Source organism: Lepidochelys kempii, chromosome 4 (assembly GCF_965140285.1).
Source record: "Lepidochelys kempii isolate rLepKem1 chromosome 4, rLepKem1.hap1, whole genome shotgun sequence".
Lineage (NCBI taxonomy): Eukaryota > Metazoa > Chordata > Testudines > Cheloniidae > Lepidochelys > Lepidochelys kempii.
In genome coordinates, this window is record NC_136383.1 from 24,125,103 (window position 1) to 24,152,766 (window position 27,664).

The 27,664-nt window shown below is 42.9% G+C and overlaps 1 protein-coding gene across 20 annotated transcripts in view; it reads right to left on the reverse strand.

Moving 5' to 3' along the window:
- UNC5C (unc-5 netrin receptor C) overlaps positions 1-27,664 on the reverse strand; it is a 398,261-nt gene that overhangs the window by 56,980 nt on the left and 313,617 nt on the right. For all 20 annotated transcript variants that reach the window (XR_013635678.1, XR_013635677.1, XR_013635666.1 and 17 more), the window contains 4 exons: positions 20,960-21,128; positions 17,198-17,431; positions 9,655-9,804; positions 8,247-8,411 (listed from right to left, as the gene is read on the reverse strand). Coding sequence is in view for 4 of the 20 variants with exons in the window: in XM_078852440.1 (XP_078708566.1) it covers positions 8,247-8,411; positions 9,655-9,804; positions 17,198-17,431; positions 20,960-21,128 (718 nt within the window). In the remaining 16 variants the exon portion in view is untranslated. The remainder of the gene's footprint in view (positions 1-8,246; positions 8,412-9,654; positions 9,805-17,197; positions 17,432-20,959; positions 21,129-27,664) is intronic.

Below are 27,664 nucleotides of genomic sequence, written 5' to 3' on the forward strand. Positions count from 1 at the left end.
GAGAGACAAAAAGGCATCCATTAAACTTTGGAAGTCAAAACTTAGTGAGGATAATTAATAGGAAGGAGCACCAACTCTGGCAGGTTAAGTATAATTAGGCAGGCCAAGAAAGAGTTTGAGAAGCAACTTGCTAAAGATGCAAAAACTAACAGTAAGAATTGTTTAAAGAACATCAGAAGCAGGAAGCCTGCCAAACAGGCAATGGGGTGACTAGATGACAAAGGTGATATAGGAGCACTCAAGGAAGATAAGGCCGTTGTGGAGAAGCTAAATGAATTCTTTGCATCAGTCTTCACTGCAGAGGATGTGGGGAAGATTCCCACACCTGAGCCGTTCTTTTTAGATCTGAGGAACTGTCCCAGACTGAGGTGTCTCCGGAGAAGGTTTTGGAACAATTAAATTAAATAAATTAATAAAATAATTTATACATTAAATAAATTAATAAATTAAACCGTCATAACTGTCACCAGGATCTGTGTGTGTGTGTGGCCCAAAAGCTTGTGTCTCTCACCAGCAGAAGTTGGTCTAATAAAAGAGATTATCTCAGCCCACTTTTCTCATCAGGACTAGATGGTATTCATCCAAGAGTTCTGAAGGAGCTCAAATATGAAACTGTAGTAAGAAACAAACTTCCATACCAGATGACTGGAAGGTAGCTAATGTAATGCCGATTTTTAAAAAGCCCGTCAGAGGGGATCCTGGTCATTACAAGCTGGTGAGTCTAACTTCAGTACCAGGCAAACTGGTAGAAACTACAGTAAAGAACAGAATTACCAGACACATAGATGAACACTATTTGTTGGGGAAGAGTCAACATGGCTTTTTGTAGATGGAAATTTTGCCCCACCAATCCATTCGAATTCTCTGACAGTGTCAACAAGCATATGAATACGTGTGATCCAGTCAATATAGTGTATTTGGATTTTCAGAAAGCCTTTGACAAAGACCCTCACTACTAAGCTCCTAAGGCAACTAAAAAGTTATGGGATAAGAAGGAAGGTCCTCTCATGGATCAGTAACTGGTTAAAAGATAGGAAACAAAGGGTAGAAATAAATGGTCAGTTTTCACAATGGAGAGAGGTAAACAGCAATGTTCCCTAAGGATCTGTACTGGAACCAATGCTGTTCAACATATTAATTAATGATCTGGAAAAGGGATCAGTGAAGTTGCAAAGTTTGCAGATGAAACAATCATGAATAATTTTGTAAAGTCCAAAGCTGACTGCAACCTCCCTAACTTGGGTGGCTGGGCAACAAATGTCAGATGAAATTCAACATTGATAAGTGGAAAGTAATGCACAGTTGAAAAAATTAATCCCAACTGTGCTTATATAGTGCTGGGTTCTAAATTAGCAGGTACCACTCAAGAAAGAGATCTTGAAGTAATTATGGACAGTTTTCTGAAAACTTCAGCTCAATGCTCAGCAGTGGTCAAAAAGGCTAACACAATGTTAGGAACAATTAGCAACAGATAGAATATAAGACAGCAAATATCAAAAATATAAATAAATCTAAAAAATATAAGGTGTGCCCACACCTTAAATACTGGGTCAGTTATGTCCCACCCCAAAAAGTTTATAGTGAAACTGGAAAAGGTTCCAAGAAGCGCAACTAAGTTGATCAAGGGTATGGAACAGCTTCCACACAAAGAGAGACTAAAAATATTAGGGCTTTTCATCTTAGAATAGAGACGATTAAGGGGGAGGTATGACAAAGGTCTATAACATCATGAATGATGTGGGAAAAATCACCAAGAGAAGTGTTATTTACCCTTTCCCACAATACACAAACCAGGGTTCACCGAATGAAATTAGTAGGCAGCAGGGTTAATACAAACAAGAGGAATTATTTTTTCACACAATGTACAATTAACCTGTGGAATTCATTGCCATGGGATGTTGTGATGGCCAAAAGTAGAACTGGGTTAAAAAATAACTAGACAAGTTCATGGAGGATAGATCCATCAGTGGCTGTAAACCAAGACGGTCAGGGATGTTACCCCATGCTCGGGAGGACCCTAAACCCCTGAGTGCTGGAACATGGGGTGTTCTGTACATTCCCCCTGAAGGTCTGGTACTGACCAGTGGCGGAGACAGTGTAATGGGCTAGATGGAGCACTGGTTTGATGCAGAATGGCCATTCTTGTGTTCTTATATTCTTATGTTGAGGGATCCCCTGAGGTTTTCAGGAATGAGGTTATCCATTAAGTGATCTCAGCAGGCCAGATCATAGAAGGTGCTGAGTGCCCTCAACTACTTCTGAAAACAATAGGAACTGAAGGTGATTGGCAGCCTAGAAGCATGAGAGAAATCTCCCTAGAGTATGTTGAAGTGATGGGAGCTGTCCTTCAGGAACGGGAATGTATAGAGGATAGCACAAGATATTTAAAGTGTGTTGGGGAAACCATGTAGGCCCACTAAAAACCAAACCAAAATCAGTCCGTAGCACCAATCAGTCTACTAACAGAATAGCTCGTGCAACGTGCTTTTCATCTGTAGGTATCAAAGCACATTACAAAGAAAGGAGGGATAGCTCAGTGGTTTGAGCGTTGGCCTGCTAAAGGCAGGGTTGTGAGTTCAATCCTTGAGGGGGCCATTTAGGGATTGGGGCAAAAATTGGGGATTGGTCCTGCTTCAAGCAGGGGGTTGGACTAGATGACCTCCTGAGGTCCCTTCCAACCTTGATAGTCTATGAAAGGAACATATAAACTATCCCCATTTTACAGATGGGGAAATTGATATAAAGTGGCTTGCCTAAGGTCATTCAGAAAGTGAGTGGCAGAGATGAGGCTAGAATCCAGGTGTCTTCTGTGATCACTAAACTGAAAAGAGAGACAGCTCCAAATAAAACTGTGCATGAATAAGACCCAAGCCTCTCAGCTGAGTAATGGGTGCTTTAAAAAAGACGAAATACTGAATGGGAATTTTTTAAAAAGTACGAAACCCCCCCAAATTGACATTTAATGTAGACAAAGGCAATAAAAAAGCATCAATACATGATCTAACTTACAGCAGCACAAGGGAAATGATTTTAATAATCGCTTTAGCTGATTGGAAAGGAAAAGCAAATGTTACCTGTGAACTACTAAAGCTGTAACAAAATCTACTTTAAATGTCAATTTCTTTAGTTTTCTTCTAATTAACATGTTGCTCTGTATAATTAGCTACAGGAGATGTCCCACAAACACAACCGAGAACAGTCTCAAAACTTTACAATGCCTGGCCCAAGCAGCCATCACACAGCTTCCAGGAAATCTCATTCGCCTGCACCTCACCCAATAGCAGCAACCGGTCAAGGTTTCCCTAAACACTAGTATATCGTGGGAATAGCAGGTGTCAGCTCCATTCTTGGGCTTTGGATGGAATTATCCTGTATTTCCCTTGCCTCCATTCCCCTATCTACTTCTTTTAGTGTCGAGTCCATTCCATCCATGCTTTTTTAAAACGTTACATCACGACTTTTTATGCTAGCCATTGAAATATTTTGCTGGAGAATTATCTTCACACTAATGTGCACAAAGAACTACTGACTATGGTCTCTCTAATCACATATCAAACTACAGTGCTCGGTGTGTGTGAGCAAAAGGCCTGTGTCAACAGCAAATTCTACAACATTGACCCTGTTGGAGCTATTAACCCTGTTCGTAGAGGCTGGTATTCTGGAACATGGAAGATACAGAATACAGGTTTTTCAGGGCAGTGGTAACTGGGAGCATAAGAGAGGTGACACTTTCCCTCTCCATCTCCAGGTCAAAGCATACAATGGACAGAGTTCTCAGTGCTCTCTGAAAGTCTGGCTGTGGCTCTGTGGTTAGCAGTTTGCCCTTGTGAAACTCAGGAATATTGCAGGGTTCATAAAGATTTCTGCACAAGGGCCTGTTTCTTTGCGGGGAATTGGGGTCTTCTAGAATTAAGGACTGGGCAAAGACTGAAAACCTCCCACTCTCTCATATTTCCATACATTATCAGGCAAATTCAAGTAGTCCCATCTGAGATCAGACCCCATTGGGGAAGTCTCTGTGCAGATACGTAGTAAGAAACTCTCCCTGGCCTGAAGAGTTTACAATCTAAGCAAAGACATACAAAGGGTGGGAGAAAGATGCATTATAATCCTTACTTTAAAGGTAGGAAACTGAGGCACACAGAGATTAAGAAACACGCCCAAGGTCGCACAGGAAGTCTGTGGCAGACCCAGGAATTTGACTTAGATTTCATATCTCCCAGTTCAGAGTCCTAACCAACCACACAAGGCCATTATTCTTCTCTTAGCTGTAGACAACTACACACACTCTCTCTAGCTTCATCCCAGGACTTCTGTACTACAGTCTAGCTGGGGTGAGGCAGGTGAGGAGCCATCCTATGCGTAAGAAGCCACGTGCTCCTTGCCACAAAACTAGCACAGCAATAAAAGCTAATTCACGTGGTGACAGCGTCCTGCATGTCAGCTCTTAGCACTGATTGCCCCTTCCACGGTGGATGTGGGAATGCCACCATACACCAACTACGATGAGCAATTCTCATGATTCTTAGCTTCACTAATGAGTGCTATTTTCTCCCTGTTTTAATCCCGGCTGGACGGAATCACAGCACAAGACAATAGTGTTATTTCTGTTCCCTTTGAAACTCTTACCAGATCCTATTACATATCAGCAGCAGAAGATAATTACAGTGTGTACTTGAGTTTCATTAAAGCTACCACCAACTCTTTCACTTCTCTGCTAGGTTAAATCAGAGATTACCTCAACGCAGCACTTATCCAGTAATTGTTTGTGATAGTAGTTTTACCATCTGTCTTTAATGTTATGTTGTCCCCAGTTGAATATACAACTTTACACCCAATAACCAAGCAGATGTTATGGGTAATGGTGCACATTGTCAGGGCCCTGCAGAATAAGTAACTTTAGGCTGTCATCTCACAGCCCTTCTGAAAGTCACCCACAAGAACTCATTTTCCATGATTTCACAGTTCAGAGTTTGCCCACTCTCTCTTCTCAGCCAGAAAAATGGTTACATGTGAGTAGCTGCTCTAACTATGTAATAATGATGCCTACTCCACTGTAGCTGTGCCTGGCTGATCTTGACCCTTTGACCAATTCCTTTATAGGGGTTTATAATAAGGAACATGAAAGGGAAAATAATTCAGGAAGAGGAGTGTGTGTGTGTGTGTGTGTGTGTGACGTTTTAAAAATGAACGTAGCGATTGATAAAAGGTGTCAGCTTGTCCAGCCATGGAGATTGAAGTCCTCTGTCTATCCAGAGAGCATGTACAGCATAGGAAGGTTCAAAGCAAACTTCCTGCAAATACCTTGCCCATGTGACTCAGTCCTTCGAAGTGGAAAGAAGTATTGTAGGGGTGAGAGGATAGTTCATTCTTCATGCCTTGCAGTCCTTGCCAGCTAGGATGCAGTAAGTGCCTGTTGGAGGGTAGGGGGGTTTGTGCTTTCTGATCTAATGATACTTTTGGCGTGCCAGTGACCATACTATCTAAGGCACCATTCATTAAGAACCGGGGCGTGAAGGCTACCAACATTTTCACATAGGTCAGCAGCCACTTGATAACAACACTGACTTTTTGGGTCACTACCAACCGGGTGTGAATCTCATCTGCTGACTTATAGATAAATGCCTCTCTTTTTCCTTACCAACCCTCACAACTATCTCATTTACACTGATTTAGTTATTTATTTATCTAAGCTATCAGCTGCTTGTGGAGAAACCTCACTGACATTTCTCCCATCCTTCCTATCCAGAAGGATCATACCGCAGCAGAACCATGAAAGAAATCAATTTCTTTATCCTGGAGAAACTGACAGAAAGTCTTTATGTTGCAGCCACACTATTTGAAGGATCATTTCTCCACAAAGGAGGGATATTAACTTCCTTTTCATTTATTTCTATGCCCGATCCCCCATCCTTTTCATCAGCCGGCATATGTGCAATCCAGACAGAAGGCAGTCATCAAAGGGACAGACCCCGACCCCTCCCAAATTCTGCTGCTTCTGTTGTTGTTGGAGCTGTACAGTTATTGAACTTTGCAGACCTGCTGGGCCTGGAGAGTGAAAACGCCATCCAAAGCCAGCAGGGGTGAAGCTGTGTGGCTCAGAGATATGGCCTGTGGATTGGAAAGTGCCGGTGGTTGCTGTGGTATCGTGAGATTCCTTATTAATGTCAGCGGGGCCTTTAACTAAAGATGTTTGTAAGTCAAAGGGCTCATGAAACTCTGGGAGGAAATGGTGATTGCACTGTAGTAGCCTGTGGAAAAGAGAGAGGAGGGCTCTGCAGGCCAAGCTTATTTCTCTGTAGAGGAGAACTATCCTTGACTATGAGCCGGGGAACAAGACATAACCAGTCTGTCATTTCATACGGTGTAGGAGAAAAAGGACACAGGAGAAAGATGGCATTTGTTTTGGTGATTATAGTGGGTTTCCTCACCCCTTTCTGGTATCTGAGCCAGGGCTCTCCTTTGCCAGACTTGCTCTACTTGTAAAGGTCAGACCATAAGGAGACCTTGACATTTCACCAACTTCACCATGCTGCAACCACTTTTTGACTTATGTCCCTATTATTGCCACATGTGCTTGCCTCCTAGGTAAATGATATGATTGCTCTCAGTTTCATCATGATGATGTGATTTCCCGATGTAAATCTCACAAGGTTTCCAAGCTGACTCATACGTCATCATTTTCTGATGTTGCATCATTCACGTTATGTCAGGGCACTGAGTGTCCCGGGCACCTAGCTGGTATGACATGAGACAAGCTGGTTAAAATCCAGATGGATAGCAATTCTCCTCCTTTGTGGGACTCCCATCAGAGGGCTCTGTGGATAACATGGCTTGGTTATCCACCTTGCTCACAGATGCTGCCAGTGACTCTTTGTGAAGCAGTGGCTGGTCAGAGCGGTAGAATTTTCCCCTATCCTCAACCTTAAAGAATCATTTACCACTAAGTTTTACTGTCCCCAAGTGTTAAAGTCCTTCAAATCCTAAGGTCACGAAAAAAAAGGGACCAGAGCAGTGTGCCACTGCCAAACTCCTGTGTCATCTCCAACACTTTTTCCCTTGTGGTATTAATTTTGGGACATAACAAAGCAAAAGACTCAGACCCTCAGGCTCTTTTCCCTAGGCTGATGCACTCATCCACTCTCAAATCTACAGATTATCTTCCCTACTGCTGCTCCTGGGAATATTTCCCTTCCGTACATTCTACATTTCTCCATTCCTCTAGTGACGAGAAGAATCTGATCTAACATAACAGTCATGACACACAGCTGCAAAGTGAGCTGTAAGACTCATCTATTTCCTCAGGCTTTTGCTTGAGTGTGAGACGAAAGAGACTTGTTTTAGAGAACCCTGAAAATTGGCACTGCTTCAGTAAATGGTGTATACTGTTTTTTAAAGAACGTGCGTGTGCTCAGGGCACGTCTGATCGGTGTAATGTAGACATCTATAAATAACTAAATACACAGTTAAATATAAAGGAGGACTGGTGCCTTTCAGGAGAATGGCTCGTTAGGGTCCGCTAGCCATTCCCCTTTCACTGAGATACAGCTCTACTTTTAGTTAGCCGTGGGCAGTTTTATGCAGTACGCCAGGCCGCTGGAACTTGGCAAGAGCAAAGACTGAAGGGAAAGCCTGTTCCACACCTAATGTCTTATGCTCCCTATTTCATAGGAGTTATTGTCAGGGCTCAGAGTAAAATGGTTTATATCTATCCAGCACACTTCTCCCTCACGAGCACCTGAAGCTTCGAGAACTATGGACTTAGGAAGAGTGAGTGGACATCAGGGGACATGACCATCCTATGTTTTATAATGTAAAAGAAGGTGTGCTGAAGAAACAGACCCCCTGTGTACGCAGGGGAAATAAGGAGCTCCAGGGAGGAAAGGGAGAAACACCAGGAACACGCCTACCATTCCTCCCTGGTCCGTTTTGAAGGAAGGATGCTCCCTTCCAGAGGAGGGAATAGACAAAAGCCAGCTGAGCAGCCAGGAGGAGCATGAGGAAAGAGTGAAGAAGGCAGTTGAATCCACACTTGCTATCTAGCATCCATGAGAAGGGAAAGTACCTACAGCAGTTATGAGAGAGGGTGGAAAGCCTGGTACCTCCCAGCCACCAGGAGGAAGGAGAGAATTAATGGGCACGGCAAACAAGTATGGGGAATGTGGGCAGGTTAAAGGATGTTTGCTGGGAAAGTACTGCCACATTTCCCCCTCACCGGTCGGTGTGGAAATGGCTGGGCCCTTTACCTCTGACACGGTACAGTTGAGTTGGAAGATCTGTCCTTCTCCTTCGACCTGCCGTACGCAGAGTTTACAAACCAGCTCCAGCGTGCTCAGGCTGAACCTTTCCAGGGTGAAGGTACAATGTAGATTTCTCTGACACCCACTCCAGATGTGGTAAAAAGGAATTTCCTGCAGGAGGAAAATTAAGGAAAAATTTGAACTGATCCTGGGCATCTACAGTCTTAATGTATCTCAGCAAATTCTCAGCTCATCTCTCAAATGGCTCTGGAATGAATATGGCAAATGGGATCATGAGTGTTGTGAGGAGATACTGTGCGGTCTCTCTGAAGAAGATGTGGCTCTGCTCTTCAGCATGGTGGTCCCCAGTCTAGCGTCCCGTGAAAAGCATTCACTGCACGGGAGACTAGCAACTGAACCACGCAATGGAAACAGACAGAATAAAAATAAGCAAATCCTCCCTCTCACTGCCTCTCAGTGATGAGAAACCTTCACAAATTCTGGGATGCTCCGCTGTTTTCTCATACATGTTACAAAGGTGGGTGTGTTTGTTTTCCTGCTTCCTTAAGGCTGAACCTGCTGCTTGAGTACAAAGGGCCTGGGTCATCGAAAATGCTCAATGCAACTCTCTCTGTACTGGGCCCTAGTGGCCAATGCTGGAAACAGGCTGAAGAGTGCATGTATTCTGGCTGGTAGTAACCCCATGCACTAATCCTTGACTCTAAGGCTATCCTTACACAACAGCTTATACCAACATAACATGTATCGCTCAGGGGTGGGGGTGAATAAATCAACGGACGTTACACCGACAGAAGCATCGGTGTGGACAGCGCTGTCAGCAGGAGAGCTTCTCCCGCCGACATAGCTACTCCCGCTTGTGGGGGCTGAAGTAGTTAAGCCAATGGAAGAGCCCTCTCCTGTCGGCTTAAAGTGGCTACATCAGAGAGCTTACAGCAGCGCAGCTGCGTCGGTGCATCTGCGCCACTGTAAACTCTCTCGTGTAGCCGTGCCCTAAGTTCTGTCCTCTCAGCACTGAATTTTCCTGCCAGAAGCAGATTTTCTGATTGTACTGATCAAAATGTCTCTCCCAGTGCATTGATAAAAGGGAATTTCGATTTTCATGCAAAATTGAACAAACCGTGGCCTGTTATGTGGCCTGGCACTAATGAGGATGGTTAAAAGAAACCAAGCCCTTTACTCCTCTCCACTGCTCAAAAAAATTGAAAATACACACTGTGTGTAACAGAGGGGAAAGGGCTGATTATGAGCAACCTTCAGAGTACAGGAGCCTGAACAGTCACTGTGTCTCGTTTTTAAAAGAGCACTGCGCAACTGTGTCTTGCTACGTATCTTTAAGCCCTTCTATTCTGACCCATGCGGTTCAGCCATCGTCCAGGCATTCTGTCATTTTTACCTGGTATTTAGCCAGCAATTTGCTCTTCCAGAGCGAATGGGCAATGTCGTGTATGGACAGACGGAGGTTGTGGGTGCTTCCCTTAAAATGCAGAGCCTTTGGTTCTTCCAGTAACTGTCCTCCCATCTGCCTCTCCAGCTGTAGAACTTCCTAAGATTCAGTAAGAGCAACAGAAAGTGGTCAGCTTGGAGACATTATTTACAAATGTGCCATGAAAGGACATGCTATAATTCTGCTCCCTGACAGTCAGCTGCAGCGGACGAGGTAATCTGTATAACAGGGAAGATACGCACACACACCTTGTAAGGAATAACACTGCCAGGTAAACACACATCTATTACAGGAAAGACATTTGTACGAAGGGGTTGGAGAATAATCACACACATCACTCTTATGGCTTTACATCATACATCTAGTGCAAGAACACAAATACAGCCTGTATTATCCAGGAGAACCTGGATTTCCTTTTAGGAAATACATGACATGACAGGCTGGGTCCCACGTTCGGCTTGCTTAATTGCTTGAGAGAGTCTAGGTCAAAGCCCAAGCACACAGGCAATGGTTGCATATTGATAAAGTGTCACCCTGGACACTACACACCCTGAGGGCACTTAATAGCAGCCTTAATGTGTTGCCTTCAAGAGCTCCTACCCATGAAGGTGTGGTCCCATCAATATACAACTGGTGATTGGCACCAACCAATCAGATTATCCCTGTGAATCAGAATATGCAACAGCAATAAGAAACCTGTTTGTCACAGGGCTATTATTACCTACTGAAAACATGCAAAACCGTAGAGAGAACACTGTGATAGAGAGGTGTGTATCTAAGCGTGAAAGCACAGTGGTTCAGAGAGCGACTGGAACAGAGACTGATCAATGGCTGATGAGAGACGGGGGAGAAAAGCTTTTGCTCTGATACACAAAATTAATAATATGACTATGAGTAATGACACTTACAGTGAATACTGGGCCTTCTCCCCATCTCTGCACGCTACCCACAATAACAATGCCAGCCACTGGCAATGTACATGAAAGACGAAAGCACAAATGCATATATGCTGCTCTTGTATATAAACCCAGCCAGACGCACGATCGCACACATGCACTAGCTTTGGCATACACACAGGTGCACACCGAGCACCACACACCAACAAGAAATCAGTGGCTTTTGAAACCAAGAACAGAAAGTAAAAGATGGGGTAATTGAAGTTGCTTCCACTTCAGCTGTGAGGCATAATAAACTGGTGTTGATCACATTCAGTTTCTAGTTAGCATAATAGAGAAAGCTGATGTCCCCAATGAACCTGGCACCTGACAAATTCTAAAGCTAAAATGATGTTTGTTTATCAGCTATTAGAAGAAAAGAAACATAATTAGAAACCTTTTAGATTAAGGTTGTGCCAATCAATCAGTTCCAGCTTCTTTCCACTGTGCCCTAATTACCTCATCAAGATGTCTAAAGAGCAATCGATAGTAATTATCTGATTACTATAGATCTTCATTATGTTCAAATTATCTCTCTGGGATGTCTGAAAGAAGATTCATGGTATTTTGTGTGGTAATTGTACCTACCAATGTCTCAAGCATACATACAGGCACATATGGTTAAACAACAGACACGGAGAAGGCCTGGCTGTGAATAGCAGCTTTGACTACACTCATCTACTTTCCCCACCACTGGAGTTGGGGCTGCAGCGGGAGCTGCTGGTGCTCAGTATTGCTAGTGGGAAAAGAAGACACTGGATTTGGGTTTCTAATTTTAGGCATACAAGCTTTGAAAGATTGGTCTTTCTCCCTGATAGACATTTATGGGAATGGAAGAAACCCACTGTAAACCTCTGCTGAAAGAAGCTGAGGCTCAAATTCAGGCTAAACCACAGAAACTGAAAATGGAGAAGAAGGGACACCCAGTTCATCTCCGGCCTTTCGGCAGGCCGGCACAGAAATGTGTGGCCTTAAGAACTTATCTGTGCTGCCTTTACACCATGTATTGCATTACTTGCCTCTTTGGCTGTTTGTTCTACATGGCCATGACCTTCTAAGAGAAGAAACCCTCAGCCTGTGCCTTTCTATCTAGTTCCAAATCCTGACCATTAAGTCTGCCTTTTCAAAGAAGTCAGAACAGGCTCCCACCTCGTTCCTCTCAATGCCCACTGCAAACCTAACAGATTGTCGTCTTAGTATTTATCTATAAAGAATGTTATATAAGGTGTCAAATGAAAGCTTATCTGATACTGGCCACAATAAATATTGTGAGATGTGTGGGGTTATTTAAGAAGTTGTAGGCATGTACAGAAAATATGTATTAACTATGTAAGCAGGCAGGATAGATAAGCGGGTTTTTCCCAGACTCCTTTTCAAAGGAATGTTGATTTGCCCATCTGCCTAGGTCTCCAATGTCAATCAAGCACCGTGCAGGTCAATACAAAGCAAGCTTCATTTGCATATTAAGCAACAGGAAAAGGAAGTTAAGAGGAAACGAGAAAGACAATATGGCATCAGCACATCAAAGAACAAACAGTGCGGGAGAAGACCTTTGTCTGGAGGGTACCTTTCAAGGGGATGTATTTCAAAGGTTTTCTGGTCTGTGAGGAGAAGGAAAAAGAATGCGGTGGTGGTCCACCACTGAGGGAGCAAAAAGGACAACCCTTTTTGTATCCATGAAAGCTGGATCCTTTTTGTATCCATACAAGTTAGAGATGCTGGGAGGTTACTTTAGTTGAGAAACTGAATGTCGACAAAGATTTTAGCCTGCTAAAGTTAAGTTTAGCCTCCTAGAAGCTTATTATACCTTTGTTTTATTTCTAACTGTATCTGTTCCTACTCGTCTTATTCACTCTCACTTGACTCCCTAACTTTGTTAATAAACTTCTCCTTGTTTAGCTCCAGCAAGAGTCTCTTTTGCTAAGGCAGAGGGGTAACAAGGTCAATCCATAATTCTGGGTACCTGGGAAAGTGTCTCACGCCTCCTTGTATAAGCACCTTGATGACGCCAGTAATAAGATACAAACTTATACCCTCTTAGGTGTCTTCTTGTTGGGGTTGAATAAAATACGTCTTTGCTCAGCAATGGCCCTCATTCAGTATCCTCACCCCGACCATGTAAGCAAGATACGAGCTACCAATATTTTGAAGCTGCCTGCTAATTAAAGCCACAACAGGAAGAACTTACATTTAATATAAGGTTGTGGCTTCAAAAAGAAGATATATGATTTGCTTTTCTCCATGAGACAGGACATATGTGCATGAATCCAAATAACCAATAGAAAGTAACATGAATAATATGTTACTGGAAACCCAATATCACACGAGGGCAGAAGGTAAAAGCAAGTTGGCATGCCTGTTAAATTGTGATCTGCTTCATCGATATAGTGTGGGAGTTATCTTGTGGACCTGTCTCTTCTGTGATTGCCATATTGAGAAAAGGAGCTCAGCCACTAGAGTGACAGGAGCCATTTAAATGGATAGATGGATAGACAGGAGTAAAGCTGTGATTCTCAAGCATTTCCATACTGTGACCCATATGACAACCGAAACGTTTCAGGTCTCCCCTCCCCTCACATCTAATCATAACGAAAGGGACTGTGATTGTGATCCCCCCAAAACTTGTTTGCAACTCCCCTGGGGGTCACAACCTTCAGGTTGGGAACTTGTGGAGTGAAGGAAACTCTACTATGGATCAGCATTAAAGCAGGAGTCAGCACTTCTGCTTCACAAACAGAAGGAAAAGAAACAAGCAGATTTCACAATAACCAAGCCATTATTTGTGACAAGTCATTAGACTCCCCAGACGGCTCAGGCAGTTCTAGGGAGAGAGAGTTTACTCTGCATGATTAGCGGGAAAAGCTGTTGGATAAATACAGTACTGTGCTTTCTATAGCAACTGCTTATCGTTCCTTAGTAATTGTTGGGATGGATACACTACTGGTCAGATTTCTTATTTCAAAATAATAATAGAATGCATTTGGCTGACTATTAAAATAAACACTTAAACCCCTAAAAAGGCTCCCCAAGAAACTCCCCAAAAAGCTGCAAGGGGAAACTGCCTCCAATCTGCTTCCCACCCCCAACCTACTCCTCTTTAACAGGGGTGCTGGAATAATTCCTATTATAGTGGGGGTACTGAAACCACAGAAACCATGTACTTGGTGTTTATTACTACTACTTCAAGCCAGGGGGTGTGGCAGCACCCCTGGTTCCAGCACCACTGCTCTTTAATGTGACTAAATTCAGCTCTGGGGAATACGGATTCAGCAACCTCTCCTCTGGGATGTGAGGAGTTCCAACCCATGTCTCATCTGCCACTTCTCTGGTCTACCCCCAGTCCCAAATCACTATTATCCCAGACACCCTTCAAATCTCTGTCAAAGTCCTGAGCAGCTCTTGTTCCCACTCTCCAACTTTCCACCCAAACCCTCAAGATCCCCTGAAACCACCATGAACCTTCCAGTTATAGATTGGATCCCTTATTATTATTATTATTAATTATTTGTATTGTGGTCATGCTAGGTGGCCCCAATCATGGATCCACTGTGCAAAGTACTGTACAAACACATCACAGAAAGAGGGCCCCGTCCCAAAGATCTTATAATCCACTTTTTGCAGCCCATCAGTGTTGCCCCTCAATCAGCCAGAAGAGCTGCCATAGCGAAAGCATTCCCTGCCCCTGTCATTCTGCAGAGCAAAGGATTGGGACCCAGCCATCAAACCGTGGCCACATGCATGGCAGTGCAAAGTGCCGCCATTGAACCAAGCTCCACCACACAGATTTTGGTTATCTTCCATGCTTCTCCCTTAATCTTTGTGGTAGAACCGGTCACACAGGGCCTTGCCAGATCAAAATACATTGCAAGGCCTCGTTCATAGTCCTTCATTCTGAGGCCAACCTACTTTTTCCCTTCCAAAGCCTCTTTATTTTCCACAAACTGTGGTTGAAGTGCTCATCCTCTGCTGAAGAAAGCAGACGATGCGAATATCCCTCTGTGGACAGGAGGCCACAAGGCACTTGTTCACAAGTCTCTGTCAACTGTCGCCCACCCTTGTAAGCCCAAACATGTTACCCTTGATTCAGTGATAGACCCAGAAGGACTCTTCAGATCTGACTCCAGAAGACACAACATTGCCAACACCGAGCCCTTTGTAGTACATTCTGAATAAATAACTGAGAGCTGGAGAGGAAGTGAGGGATTAACCAGCAAATTACAAACCAACCTTGCATTCCGACACCCTAACTTCAACACAATCTCTCCAGTGATTTATACTCCGTAAATTTCTCTCTTTTTCATTCATTATCACTGCATGTTAAAGAGGATTTTCCCTCCCTTCTTGTGATCCTTCGCACAGTCTTATTTATTCAGGTGAACTTTACTGGACAGAGTTCCAAATGCTCAAATAAACATTAAAAAAAATCCACTGAATGGTGTCTGATAGAATTCAGGCATCTCCTCTTGCTCAAGCTTTCTACTCAAACTCACAGCAGCGTTCAGACAGCTCCACTATTTGCTACAAGGCAGCTTTGAATCACTTATTTTCACCTCAGAGCTTAATGAACCAATGAAAATTCCATTAAGACCACTTGTGGCACCTTAGAGACTAACCAATTGGTTAGTCTGTAAGGTGCCACAAGTCCTCCTTTTCATTTTGCGAAGACAGACTAACACGGCTGTTACTCTGAAACCTGTCATTAAGACCACGTGGGCCAAAGGGTATAGAGGCATAAGGGCATCTTGGCTTTTGGAGATCCTCGGCCTCACTGGTACAGAAGTCCCTTTTTCCAACTTTTAAAGAAAAAGAAATCACACTATGAGAAAATAATTATGGTTTCCAAAGGGGTTCAGCTCTGACAAAATCATAATTCGCTAGATCAAGTTCTCAGCCGCTTTATAAACAAACTCAATGCTAGCCTCCACTCCGCTCTTCAGTCCACTGCTTTGCTAAATTTCTCATAGCTATAGAAAGTACTCCCACCACTCCAGTGACAAACATAATAAACTGTAATGTCCAGGAAGACAGGATACTAGGCAGCATTTGAGATGAAAATGGAATTTTCCAGCCACAGTGAAGTCAATACTCTGAGAAACACAAACATTTCCCATATTGTGGCAGTGGGTGTGCACATGTTATGGGGCCTGTTTCTAAGTAAAGCTGTTAACATTGTTCTTCTGTACACAACACACAATTCATGCTGCTTACACATCACTGGCAGTGTCGCTAATCGGGCTTCGATTAGAGTCAGGCTTTGAACTCTTCTTGCTACATAGATGGCATCTGTAGATCTGGTTATAATTACAGAAAATCTTTCTTTAACCTACATTCTTACATATATGTGCACGAATTAGTATATTGATTATAATAAGCATCTGTCTTTATATGTCTGTTATAGGTACTATATATACACATGTATACATATTTGTATGTAATGTGTGTGTAAACTTATGTATATGCTCAAGTTATATACAGAGAAAGTTAGGTATACAGCTGTAGAAAGCAATAGCCTTGATGTATTTCAGTTGCAAATTCTCAGGACAAAAACCAGCACACAGACAGGTATAACAAAGCAATATAAAAGCAAGTGATTAATGACTCAGGAACTTCTTTTATCATTATCAGCTATTTACAAAGAGGTATTTATACATTTCATCATCTCAAGGGAGCTGGCACTTACCATTAAAAATACATGAATAACGAATGAAGCCCTTGTGCACCTTATGGCCCTTTAATAATGCAAAATCTCAGAATTCAGGTTATGATCCAGGTAAACAAAGGAACAAAGAATTCTGGGGGGAAAACTAGTTCAGCATTTGAGTGAAACCATTATTCAAAGGACAACCTGGGGTTTGGGTGGTTTTTTTTTTTTTCTTTCTCTAAAACAGTGTCTTGTTGTCAGGTTCTTCCTCCAATCAAAAATTAAATACAATTAAAATAAAATGATTTAAAAATTATCTAGGACAGGGTTCTCAAACTTTTTTTGCTGGGCCCCCCTTTGGAAAGATTTCAGGCTCTGACCACCCCAACCCCCCCAAAAGTGGTAGCAAGCTACCATACATACTCGTAGGGGCACTAAATGAAGCATGTAATCATTATCCTTGCTGTCAAAGGCGCTGAAGCCTTTCAAAAAGTGGAAAGTAGTGTTACCATATTTCAAGTTCACAAACAGAGGACACTACAGAGAGGAGGGGCAAATAGAGGTGGGGGTAGAGCAATACTATATCGTGCCACCTTTACTTCTGCGCTGCTGCTGGCGGCAGCGCTGCCTTCAGAGCTGGGTGCCCGACCAGCAGCTGCCACTCTTCTGCTGCCCAGCTCTGAAGGCAGCGCGTTCGCCAGCAGCAGCAAAGAAGTAAGGGTGGCAGTACCGTACCATCTTGCACACACCCCTCCTCCTAACAGTCTTGAGATGCCCTTTTGAGTCAGGACCACAAGTCTGAGAAACGCTGATCTAGAAAACATAAATTACAAGCCACAGCACACTAATGTAGGGTCTATTCACTGCAATTACTGCAATCCTGCTAGAGCTAGATGGTAAAGCGTATGGCATTTACCTTAAGGGCATCCTGAGTGTCATCCAAGCAGTAGACTCGGATGCTGTATTCCAGCGATGAGCAGGAGAGCGGCCCGAAGATGGCCAGCTTGAGACGTTTTGCTGCTGCTTTGGTGGTTGACTGTCCCACCAGGGCGTAGGTGCTAAGTGTTTCTGTCAGGATATGGCAGGATTCTGGGTCTAGCTGGATGTAGCATGGGGTGGTGAAGTTCTCCTCTCCAACCATCACCACATCCTAAGGGATAAACAGGCAGAGTTAGAGAGCCAAAGCCAGACACCAGAGAAGCCCATTTGTTTTGCATTAATCAGGATTGGGCTAGGGGCCAGACAAAGCCTACTCAGAGATAGAGCCTCGACTGCAGAACTCATCCAAGTCCCAGAATTTATCTTAAGTCCTTCCTGTTTGGGTCATTTTATTAATCAACATTTAACATTCATCTGCTTCTAGATTCCCTCCTGGGCTGGTACAGGGAGATGCAGCTGCATGCTAATGGTCTATACCTGCCATTGGCTACATAAAACTTTCGATTGTTTTACGTGCAGCATGCAGATGCTTTTAGAGTGATGAGCAGAGCAGGGCAAATTATGTAAAATATCACGAAAATTTTGCAGGAGAAATGCAACAGCATTTGTTGAATGACCTATCTGAGGAATTTTATTTGATCAGCTCCAGACATGAGTACTCAATACATTATCTATGTGAAAAATAAGAGCCTTAATGTCTTAATTTTCATAATCAGTGGTTGTTCGAATTCAGACAGAAGTAACCTCAGTGATGGCTGATTGCCACATGTACAAAGAATATCACCTGCTGCTTCATCAGAATAAACCCTCATGACAAGACTGCCGGGCCAAGGCAAAACACATACAAACCAAATACAAACAGACTGCTTTTTCACCATCTTCCCTGTGCTTAGAAGGAAACAGCCCCCCTGCCATTTTCCACATTCAAAACTGTACATTATAGTCTCCACATGGCACAATGTGCTTTAAATGGCTTGGGAAAAAAATAAATAAAAGGTGATAGTAATAGATTGTGCTGCTGCTAAAGCAGCTCTGGGCTGCGTGCGGTGCTGCAGAACTCATCCACTCTGCGTTTGCTGTCATGAGGCGAGGAGCAGGGATCTGGCAGCGGACCGAGCAGCTGGATTCAACCGAGTGTGGGAGCAGATTCAGGACCTCAGGCTAAGGAAGGGCGAATGCAGCACATTTGCAAAGGTGACATCACCTTCTCCAGGGCAGAAGAGAGGCTGCCATCTGCAATGCGGATTACACCCCCCTACCGGCCGCGTCATGAAACAGTTGTGCTGGCCCTGGCAGGAACTCCTTGCCTACGGCAATCCAAGCATCTGTTGGGGGATAGAGATGGAAGAGCTGTTCCAGAAGAGAGAAGCTGAGACTCTCTGTACTGGAGCCACAGACCTTGTAGACTCTGCAGACAGCATGCAAGCACCAGTCTGGTGTCAGCGTGTTTACCTCCAGCAGCGCAACAGCTCTTCCAAGGACAAGAAAGGAGACTGGAGGAAAAAAATCAGGGGATGCCAGGAATGAACAGAAAACAAATGAGAAACATATGTATAGTGCTGGGAGATACTCCACTGGAGTGCAGGTTAGTCAGCTAGATGCGCATGAATTCACTGGCCCTGAAACCATCCCAGTGTGGAGAAAAGCTGGTGCCACAGGCAATATTCTGTCAAGGATAAACCTGGAAATGGGTCCTTGCTGCTGCCAGTCCAGGTGCCACGTCAGTCACGCTGCCCTCATTAAAACCTACTCAGAGGAGGAAGCCAGAGGGTGCCAAATTTCATGAGAGATAGATACAGAACTGATGGTGGTAGAAAAACAGGCTTTTCAGAAGCAAACAAGTCTGCCAGGAGAACAGTTAGAGGAGGTGGCATCTGACAAAATGCACATCCTATGTAGGTACCTCCACTGTCTCTTCCTGTTAAAATAAAGAAACCCTATAAGCATCCTACCACTTCCTTACTCTGGGATCCAGTTACTTCAGTATTACCAGCACTGACTTCAAGCATCCCATCAAGCTCATCAAGGTGTGTTTTGCCCTAATACTCAATGAGTCTGTAATGCTGCATCCTGGTTGCATGCCTCCAGATCAAGATCAAGAAGCAGTGATACACCAACAGTCTGAGCAGCTTACTGTACTCTGAGAATAGCGAGGAAGAGAGATGGACTATACTCAATATTAAATACACTCATATAGCCCAGGTCTTGCAGCTAAGGATTGTTTGCAGCATTGTTGTCATCTGGTACCCTGTTGAAAACAGCAGTACAAACTAGGGAGGTAGGAACCAGTTTGGAAAATACATTCCCTCTTCTAGAATTGATCCCCAGAACTGACCTTTTCACAATATTTTTCATTTGTCCTTTCTTTCTCCCTGCCTTCTGCCCCCATCGCTTCACCATTGTGGCCAGCTAAGACTGAAACCTGACATGTCAGAATCCCACAAAGACGACCACTGTGCTTCTGTATCTAGCCAACCAGAAGCAGGTGTTCCTGAGAACATATGTGTTTATGGAACTGCTTAAGAGCTGGTCTTGGTTTGGCCAAAGATTCAACCTTTAGATTTTTATCCACACCGAGTCCAAACTCTACACCTTTTGCATTGTGCAAGCTAAGTTTACCATGTTTTAAAAGAGACTTCTAAAGAAAAATGCATCTCCATTAAAGAGTGAGTTGGATTCCTCCAATGGGTAATGAATAGTTTTCCTGTCATTTGAACTGTAATCTGAAAATGGCACTGCTATTCACTATTATGAGTTTTGGCACACAGTTTTAATATTAGTGAAAGTCTATATAGAAAACCAGTCCTCAGTTGTAAATATACCAGTTGTAAAACTATTTGCAGTTTATCCCTGGTTCATATTGGACAGATACTTCTTTCTCTGTCTCAAAGAGAGCACTGAAGTGTTACAAGCTCCTTCTGCATTGCAGGGCATGTTCAATGTCCTCCCTTGCTTGGTAGCCAGCGAAAAGGAAGATGAGATAAATCCAAAAAGACAGCTTTAATTCCAACCCTCCTGATTGTGTGTACTCATTTGAAATAGCATGCATTGACCAGGAGCGTGCCTCAGTGCAGAGCGAACTTCAGAGATAGGGGAAAAGAGGAGCTAAAGAAAAATACAAGCAACCTTCCATGAAGACTCAAGATGAAACTCACTGTCCTTAAATGCTGTGGCAAGCTAGCAGGCCCAGGGTTAAATATTTCTCTTGTGCATGAGACCGGCCTGGTGAAGGTTAGTTCTCAAAGGGTAAATCCACCTGGTCGTTAACAAAGCAGAGCCAGGCAGAAAGCACTGTGCAAGTTTCCCCCAAACAACTCTGCTGACGTACCTCCAGGACTCTTTTGAGCAGACCTGGCTAGTCATGCGTAATTTTGCGACGATATTCGTTTTGTGTCACAAACAAAAGTGCAATAAAGACTGGGTCAGAGCCCTACGTCCATTTCACTTTTGACCTGAATTATATTTGAACTGAGTTATCCAGAGCTGAGAGGCTTGTGCTCTCCAGTGCACCAGGTAACTATTTCCAGTGCTTGTATAACCACATAGATACCTGAGGGCACTGCTGAATCCATTGCCAGCAAAATGTTTCACCCATGAAAATCCCAAACTTTAGGCATCAAAGTTATACACATATATTTGGGTTTGGTTTTTGTGTGTGTGTTTCCTTAAGACAAAGAGGGTGAGTGCTCTGTTCAGTCATGGCATATGCTGGAAGTCTGTAATCTCACTGTGAACTCACCTCCCACTGTCCCTGGGCTGCTTGGTTCTTCAGCTGGATCTTCCAGTCCTCTGTGTTTGGCTCTGCGCAATGGTGCATAGTTAGAATGACAGGCCGTGTCAGCAAAGCTCCTGGAGGCCCGCAGCTCACCACGGGGGTCAAAAGCGTTTGACTGTCTTCCACCGGTGGCCTGACAAGATTACGAAAAGACATGTTTGTTAGCTGAATTTAAAAGGACCCAGATGCAGCCAGAGTAAAGAAAAGGTCCTTTGTCGCAAAAGGATTGGAAACGCACACTTACAGATTTCCACTTTCACAAAGATTTTTGTAAAAAGCACCTGTTCGTGGGGGCGGAGAGAATAAAGAGCAAATAACACCTCATGTTTACAGAGCACCCTTTATTCCTAAAGATGCCAGTGCCGACCAGGAACACAGGCATCATTTCACTCATCAGTGAAGTGCAGCCAGCAGTCTTTAACACAGAGAAAACGTGAATGTGGGCTCTTGAAAGCACCATGAGTGAGAATTTTTCACTGCCTAGACTAGAATTTTAGTGACCGCATGTGAAACGTCACGAGAGGATTCTCGTAACTGGACTGTCCATATGTTATGGGCACACTTTAAAAAAAATGCATTCTGGTTTTAGATCCACCAGTATTGCAATATGATTACCAGATCCAGTGATATTCCCTTAAATTAAAAGAACCAGTAATATATCTACAAGCATAATGAACTTTTAAAATGTGCCCACAGTGGATAGATGTAGTGTGTATGGGAGAAGGAAAAAAGGGAAGAAAAGGTGAGGGGATAGGTGCAACATGTCACACACACTTACAAGAGTGGCAATATACAATGTGATAACGAGGAGGGTGGTAGTGAAATATCTGCAATGAGGGTAGAGTAAATTAAAAACGAAGGAGAATTTGTAGTGGGCTTTAGCAATGGACCACCGGGAATGGATGAGAGGAATGTAAACAATAAATAAATCCCAGAATAACTACTGGGGAGTTTAAAATCAGAGGATACTGTACTCACGAGTGACTTTAGCCACCCAAACATCTGGTGGCTGACAAAGATAGCAAAACATGGATTATCAAAGACATCCCTAAATTATATAGAGGACAAACTCATGATCCAGAAACCAGGAAATCCAACCATAGTAAAAGCCATCCTGGATGTAGTTCTTATAAACAGGGAAGGAATGAATGAGGGTGTGAGTGCTTAGTGCAGCTAAGCTACTTGAATTTAACATAGTATGCAATGGGTTCACAGGAACCTGGGTGGCTCACGGCTGAGTCCTCTAGGTCCAATTCTGAAAACACTTAATCATGTATGGACCTGTAATTCATTTAAACTTTGCCATTGATTTCTTTGGGACTACTCATATTAGCAAAAGTATGTATGTGCATAAATGTCTGCAGAATCAGGGTCTTTGTCTCAACCAAAAAAAAAAAATGCTAAAAATAATGTAAACCTTGGGTAAAATTTTCAGAAGAGTCTATGTGATTTAGGAGCCCAAGTCCCATTTTCAAAAGTGACTCAGGCACTTAAGTCATTGAAAGCCAAGTTTTGACAGTCATTTTTGAAAATGGGATTTAGGTGCTTTTGAAAATTCTACCCCTTGTCAGTATAGTTATTGGTAAAAAGCAGACAAATGAAGGCTGACATGGAAAAGCTGAAATCTCTATAAAACAGCAAATCCAGATTATATATATATCTGTGCGTCCTATGACAATTAGCTAATGAATTTACTAAACTAATGGTAATTATTTTTTAAAAGTCATGGACTGAAAAGTAACAAACGTAGTATGTATCTTTCAAAAAGAGTAAAATACAGCAATTCTGTCAACTATCATCTGTTAACCGCGTTGTTTTGACATGGCAAAACAGAAAACAAACAAACTCCTGAACAACCAACCACTTATAGGGAAAAAAATTCGACTGAATTTTGTAGTCTCTTCATTGATTTCATTGGGAGCTGGATAAGTCCCTTACAAAAGAGACACAAAATCACAAGGTCACATTTTCAACAAAATATTCCTTATTTTTCAATAAATAACATTTAAATAATTTAGCAGTAAATAACCAATACCTTAAACCATTCACAGACTTACGTTTCTCTCCTGTACTTCACTACAGTACTTTGGATATTAGTGGATTCAGATTTGTAAAAACTCCTGGAGGAGTCTTTCTCAGTAGGTTAAAAAGAGCATGACTTGTTATTAGAAAATCTTTAAAATCACAGTTTTTGTATTTACAGTCACAGCTGTGGCAAACCCACAGACTTAAACATCTGGTTAACTTAATTCCATCTTAAGGGCAACTGAACCATGAGGGCGGGGGGGAAAGCATATTGACTTATAAAGAACAAGTCATGTCACACAAACATGATAGATTTTTGGATTGAACTATAAAATTAGTGGACAAAATTAATGCAGCAGGTATAATGTATCTTGCCTTACGTAAAGCCTCTTCTACAGTATCTCAAATTTTTTTGCCTGAATAGTTAAAAATTGGCTTGGATGTAAGCACTGTTGTATGGAATAAAAAGAGGCTGACTGGCCATAATAATAATAATAATAATAAAAAAGTAATGACAGCACGTAAAGCGATCTCAAAGAAGTATTAAGTCAGTCATTGGCCTATGACAGATTTTCATTACAATATAACAAATGTTAGGGCTCAGACAGAGAGAGGGCCTGATTCTGGTCTGCTTTGCAACATATGCAGCCATTTACACTTGCACAAACCAAGTGCAAATTAAGCATTAAATACTATCGCGTCCTAATGGAACCACTTTACAGCCATTTTGCACAGGAATAAATGACTACACAAGCAGCAGTGTGGTGGGGAACCAGGCCCAGAATGGTTAAATAGTCTCTGAGTGGGATGGGAAGCAGATGTAACACTAGAGAGAAAAGGTCAAATGGACTAATACGCCAGTCACGGAGGTCAGGCTATCTGCATCAACCTGCATAGCTGCAAGCTGGTAATGACCTGATAATGATGAGACAAGTGGAGTCTCACATGGTGTTCCCCAAGTAGTTAATAGTAACTGAAAAACCAGAAGACAAAAGCATACCTACGAGATTTATCTCCAATTTTAAGTGTACACAAAACATTTTCTCAGTGCTTGTGCCCTTCTCTTGGGCATATACAACATGGCACCATCATGAATCGCCTCATGCCCAGAAAAGAACAGAAAACATACAGTTGTGGGGACCATTGATGCTGCATTCTCTACTTGCCGGTCAAATGCACACTCAGACTCTACCTGTCAGTGCCCCGGATGAGGGCAGTCATGTCTAGTGGTTAGAGCAGGAGTCAGTCAGGAATCAGAGCCCAGGATCACAGGCAGGGTCAGAGGCCAGAGGCCAGAGCCAAGGTTCAGAGCTGAAGTCAGGAATTGGAGCTGAGGGTCAGGACCAGGTTACCAGAGCGAGGCAAGGCTATGGCCAAGCAGGGCAGGAGCTATCGTAGCCATGGGCAAATGCTTTGAGCAGCCACTGAACTGCTGCTGGGCTTCAGAACTGCTGACTCTTCCTACCAATCAGGTCGGGCAGTCAATCTGGCAGCCTACTACAGGCCATCTGTACTCATTAGGTTGCCTGGAGACTGGCTGTGCTGCAGGCCCTGACTCCTGCCCCATCATCCACCATTTGCTAGCAACTGACCTAGCTCAGTGTTTTCTAATGTTTGAGCCAATTTTGTGACTACAGATAACCTAACCCACTTTAAGCCTTTGAAAACAGCAATGTAAGGAGGTTTAGTCTACTGGAGGGCAACAGACGTCGGTGTCATTTAACGAGAGAAATACTGTTCCCATTGACATCAGTGACAAAACTCTCACTGACTTCAGTGAGGTAAGGATTTCACCCAACATTTTTACTCATGATTTAGAGGAAGGTATAAATAATAGCACATTCATTAAATAAATAATAAGAATAATGAAAAAGGCAGTTGTTGTGAGCACCAGTGAAAACAAGGAAATAATGCAAAGGGATTTAGAGAGGTTAAAAATATAGGCAGGATACAAAAACTATTAATTCTAGAAAAATGCAAGCTAATAGTTCGGGGGGAACAATCCAAAACACAGTTATGTCACAGCAAGGAAAGCAGTAAAAGTGAAGAAAATGTAGGCTAACAGTATGCGTCAAACTAGATGTCATCTCGCAGTGTAATAAGGTGGCAAAAAATAAGCCAGTATGATTTTGGGCTATATAGGAAGAGGCAAGTAACACGTTCAAGGAAGTGATAATCCCTTCTCTACACAGCTCTAGTGAGACTGCATCTAGGTTACTGCATAAAAGGGACACTGAAATCTACTGGATTGAACAAAAGTTTCCCAAACCAACTAGCTGAAACTTTGAAAAATGAGTCATTTAAAATTAGTCTGGACAACCCAATGGACTACACAACATAGAGAAAACATCCTGCAATTGCCACAGGGATGGATGAAAATGGCCCAACAGATTTTGTTCATCTCTAATTGTCTCTAATTTCCATCCAAACAAAGGAGTAGACATAAATATGGTTAATGAGAACAGACACAGTTGCATTAGCTAGGATAAAAATAATCGAAATATAAACCCTTCTGTTTCCACCACTAATTGATGGGGATTAGGGAAAAAATCTTCCCTGTGGGCAGGTTATTCTGTAATTGTCCATTTTAGGGATTATTCATTCTTCCTCTGAAGCAACTGGTACTTGACAATGTTAGAGACATGATCCTGGACTGGATGGACCTTGGGTCTGATCCAGTATGGCAATTCCTGTGTTCCTATGAGTCACAGAAGACCCCTTTCAAGTGCTGGATTTAGGTTTGATGGAGGAAAGGGGGATTATTTTCATGAAGGGAGAAAACCTACCAACATCTTTACAAATAATGGGTCAGATCTTTCTTGCAGGCCTTGATTCAACAAAGCCCACAAGCATATACTTAACATTAAGCATGAGAGCAGTCCTACTGAAATCAATGGGATTAGTCATCTGTTTATGTGCTTGGCAGGACTGGGGCCTTAGCTACATCAGTATAAATCTGAAGTAACTCCACTGAAGTCAGAGGAGCCCCTCCTGGTTTACGCTGGTGTAAATGAGAGCAGAATTCAGCTCATTGTTTACCGGTGAAAAGTATACAACAACTGAAAGTTCTTAAAACATTACCAGACACTTTTCCCTCCTACATTTGCTAGTTAAGAACAATCTGCTATTAAAATTCCCCATTTATTCATAATATACAGACTTTTCACAACCAGCTACCTTTAATGGAGTTATTCATTCAAGTAGGTCCCACTGTAATAAAACATATCACTTCCATTAAGGTAGTTATGACCTTCTGGCCATTGTTGTCTTCATTCAGGCTGCAGATGGGAGCACTCTTAGAGAAATCTCCCCTTTTCAACAGGCACGCATTGCTGTCAGCAGTGCTTAACTGTGGATTTTACCGGTAACCATAGCTGTTCTCAAAAAAACCCACAACAAAATAGGAAGCAGAGGACGGAGTGGGGAGAGAGGAATAAATAACTCATAGCAACAGATGGTCACCCTTCTAGTCAGGTTAATGGGAAGTTTGGAGAGAGGGACATTTTATTTTCTCTTTACTGCTGGTCCATGTTTTTGCTGTCTCTCTCCCTTTTAAGTTAAAACCTAGTGTCCTGGATTGATCCCAGGGTTCTTCTGCCTGGTTCTATCTATGGAGGAAAGAAGAAATGAAGTTTCTGTCCCCTTCGATGGCTGTTGGAGCATTTTGGCTTTTGTTTTGAATGTTTCATTGACATTAATGGGCAAACTGCTGAAACTAGATGATTAATTTTGTCTAGGATAGTTGGGGAGAATGGGATGGAGGGGAATGGGGCAGAGGGTTTTAGCAGATTTTTTTTTTTTTTGGCCACTCAGATTAAGAGTTTACTGGTGAAAATGGCAAACTTACACCCTGGAGCAAATTAATCAGTAATTCCACCGTTATCGGTTTCTGGAGGAGGCTTAATTGTCTCAACCCAAGGTTTGAAATACCTCTGCTACCCAGAGTCATGGGTTCAAATCATGGCAGAGCTGTCGCAGCCCCTCTTTGTTCTTCTGAGGTAGATACATTGAAATCCACACAAGTTTCAGTTTAAGTGGGTCTCTTGGGTGTGTCGTTCAGAATTCAGGTCCTGTCTGCCTTTTACGGTTGTTAGATTTCCAGTGGTACTTTTCATATGGGTCTTCCCTGCAGAGCCAATGGCCAGTACTTCTTCTCCCCAACAGCTGCAGTAGCTGCATTTTACTGGTGCTGATTCTACACAGCTATGAAGTGCTTTGGAATGAAAGGTGCTGTATAAATATCTGTTATTATTCTGTACCCAGAAAGCAAAATTGGGACTTTTGTGCAGCTGTGCTGAAGAGCACAGGGCACTTTCCCTGGTATTGTGAAATGCAGCCTCATTTGCATCTCTGCAGTGTCTCCTGCTGTACATATTAAACTAGAGTGCCTGGTGCAGGAACAAAATCCTGATGGCCTTCACGGTGCCATGTTTAATAAGATTCTTCCTAAAGCTGTGCAAAGCCTACAGGGTTTGGTTCACGTAAGAACACATGAACTGCCATACACGATCAAATCAATGGTCCATCAAGAACAAAAGCCTGTTTCCAGCAATGACTGGTTCCAGATGTTTCAGAAGAAGACATAAAGCCCCCTTAATGGCTAATTATGCAATAACGTGCTCAACAGAAGCCTGTACTTTGGTG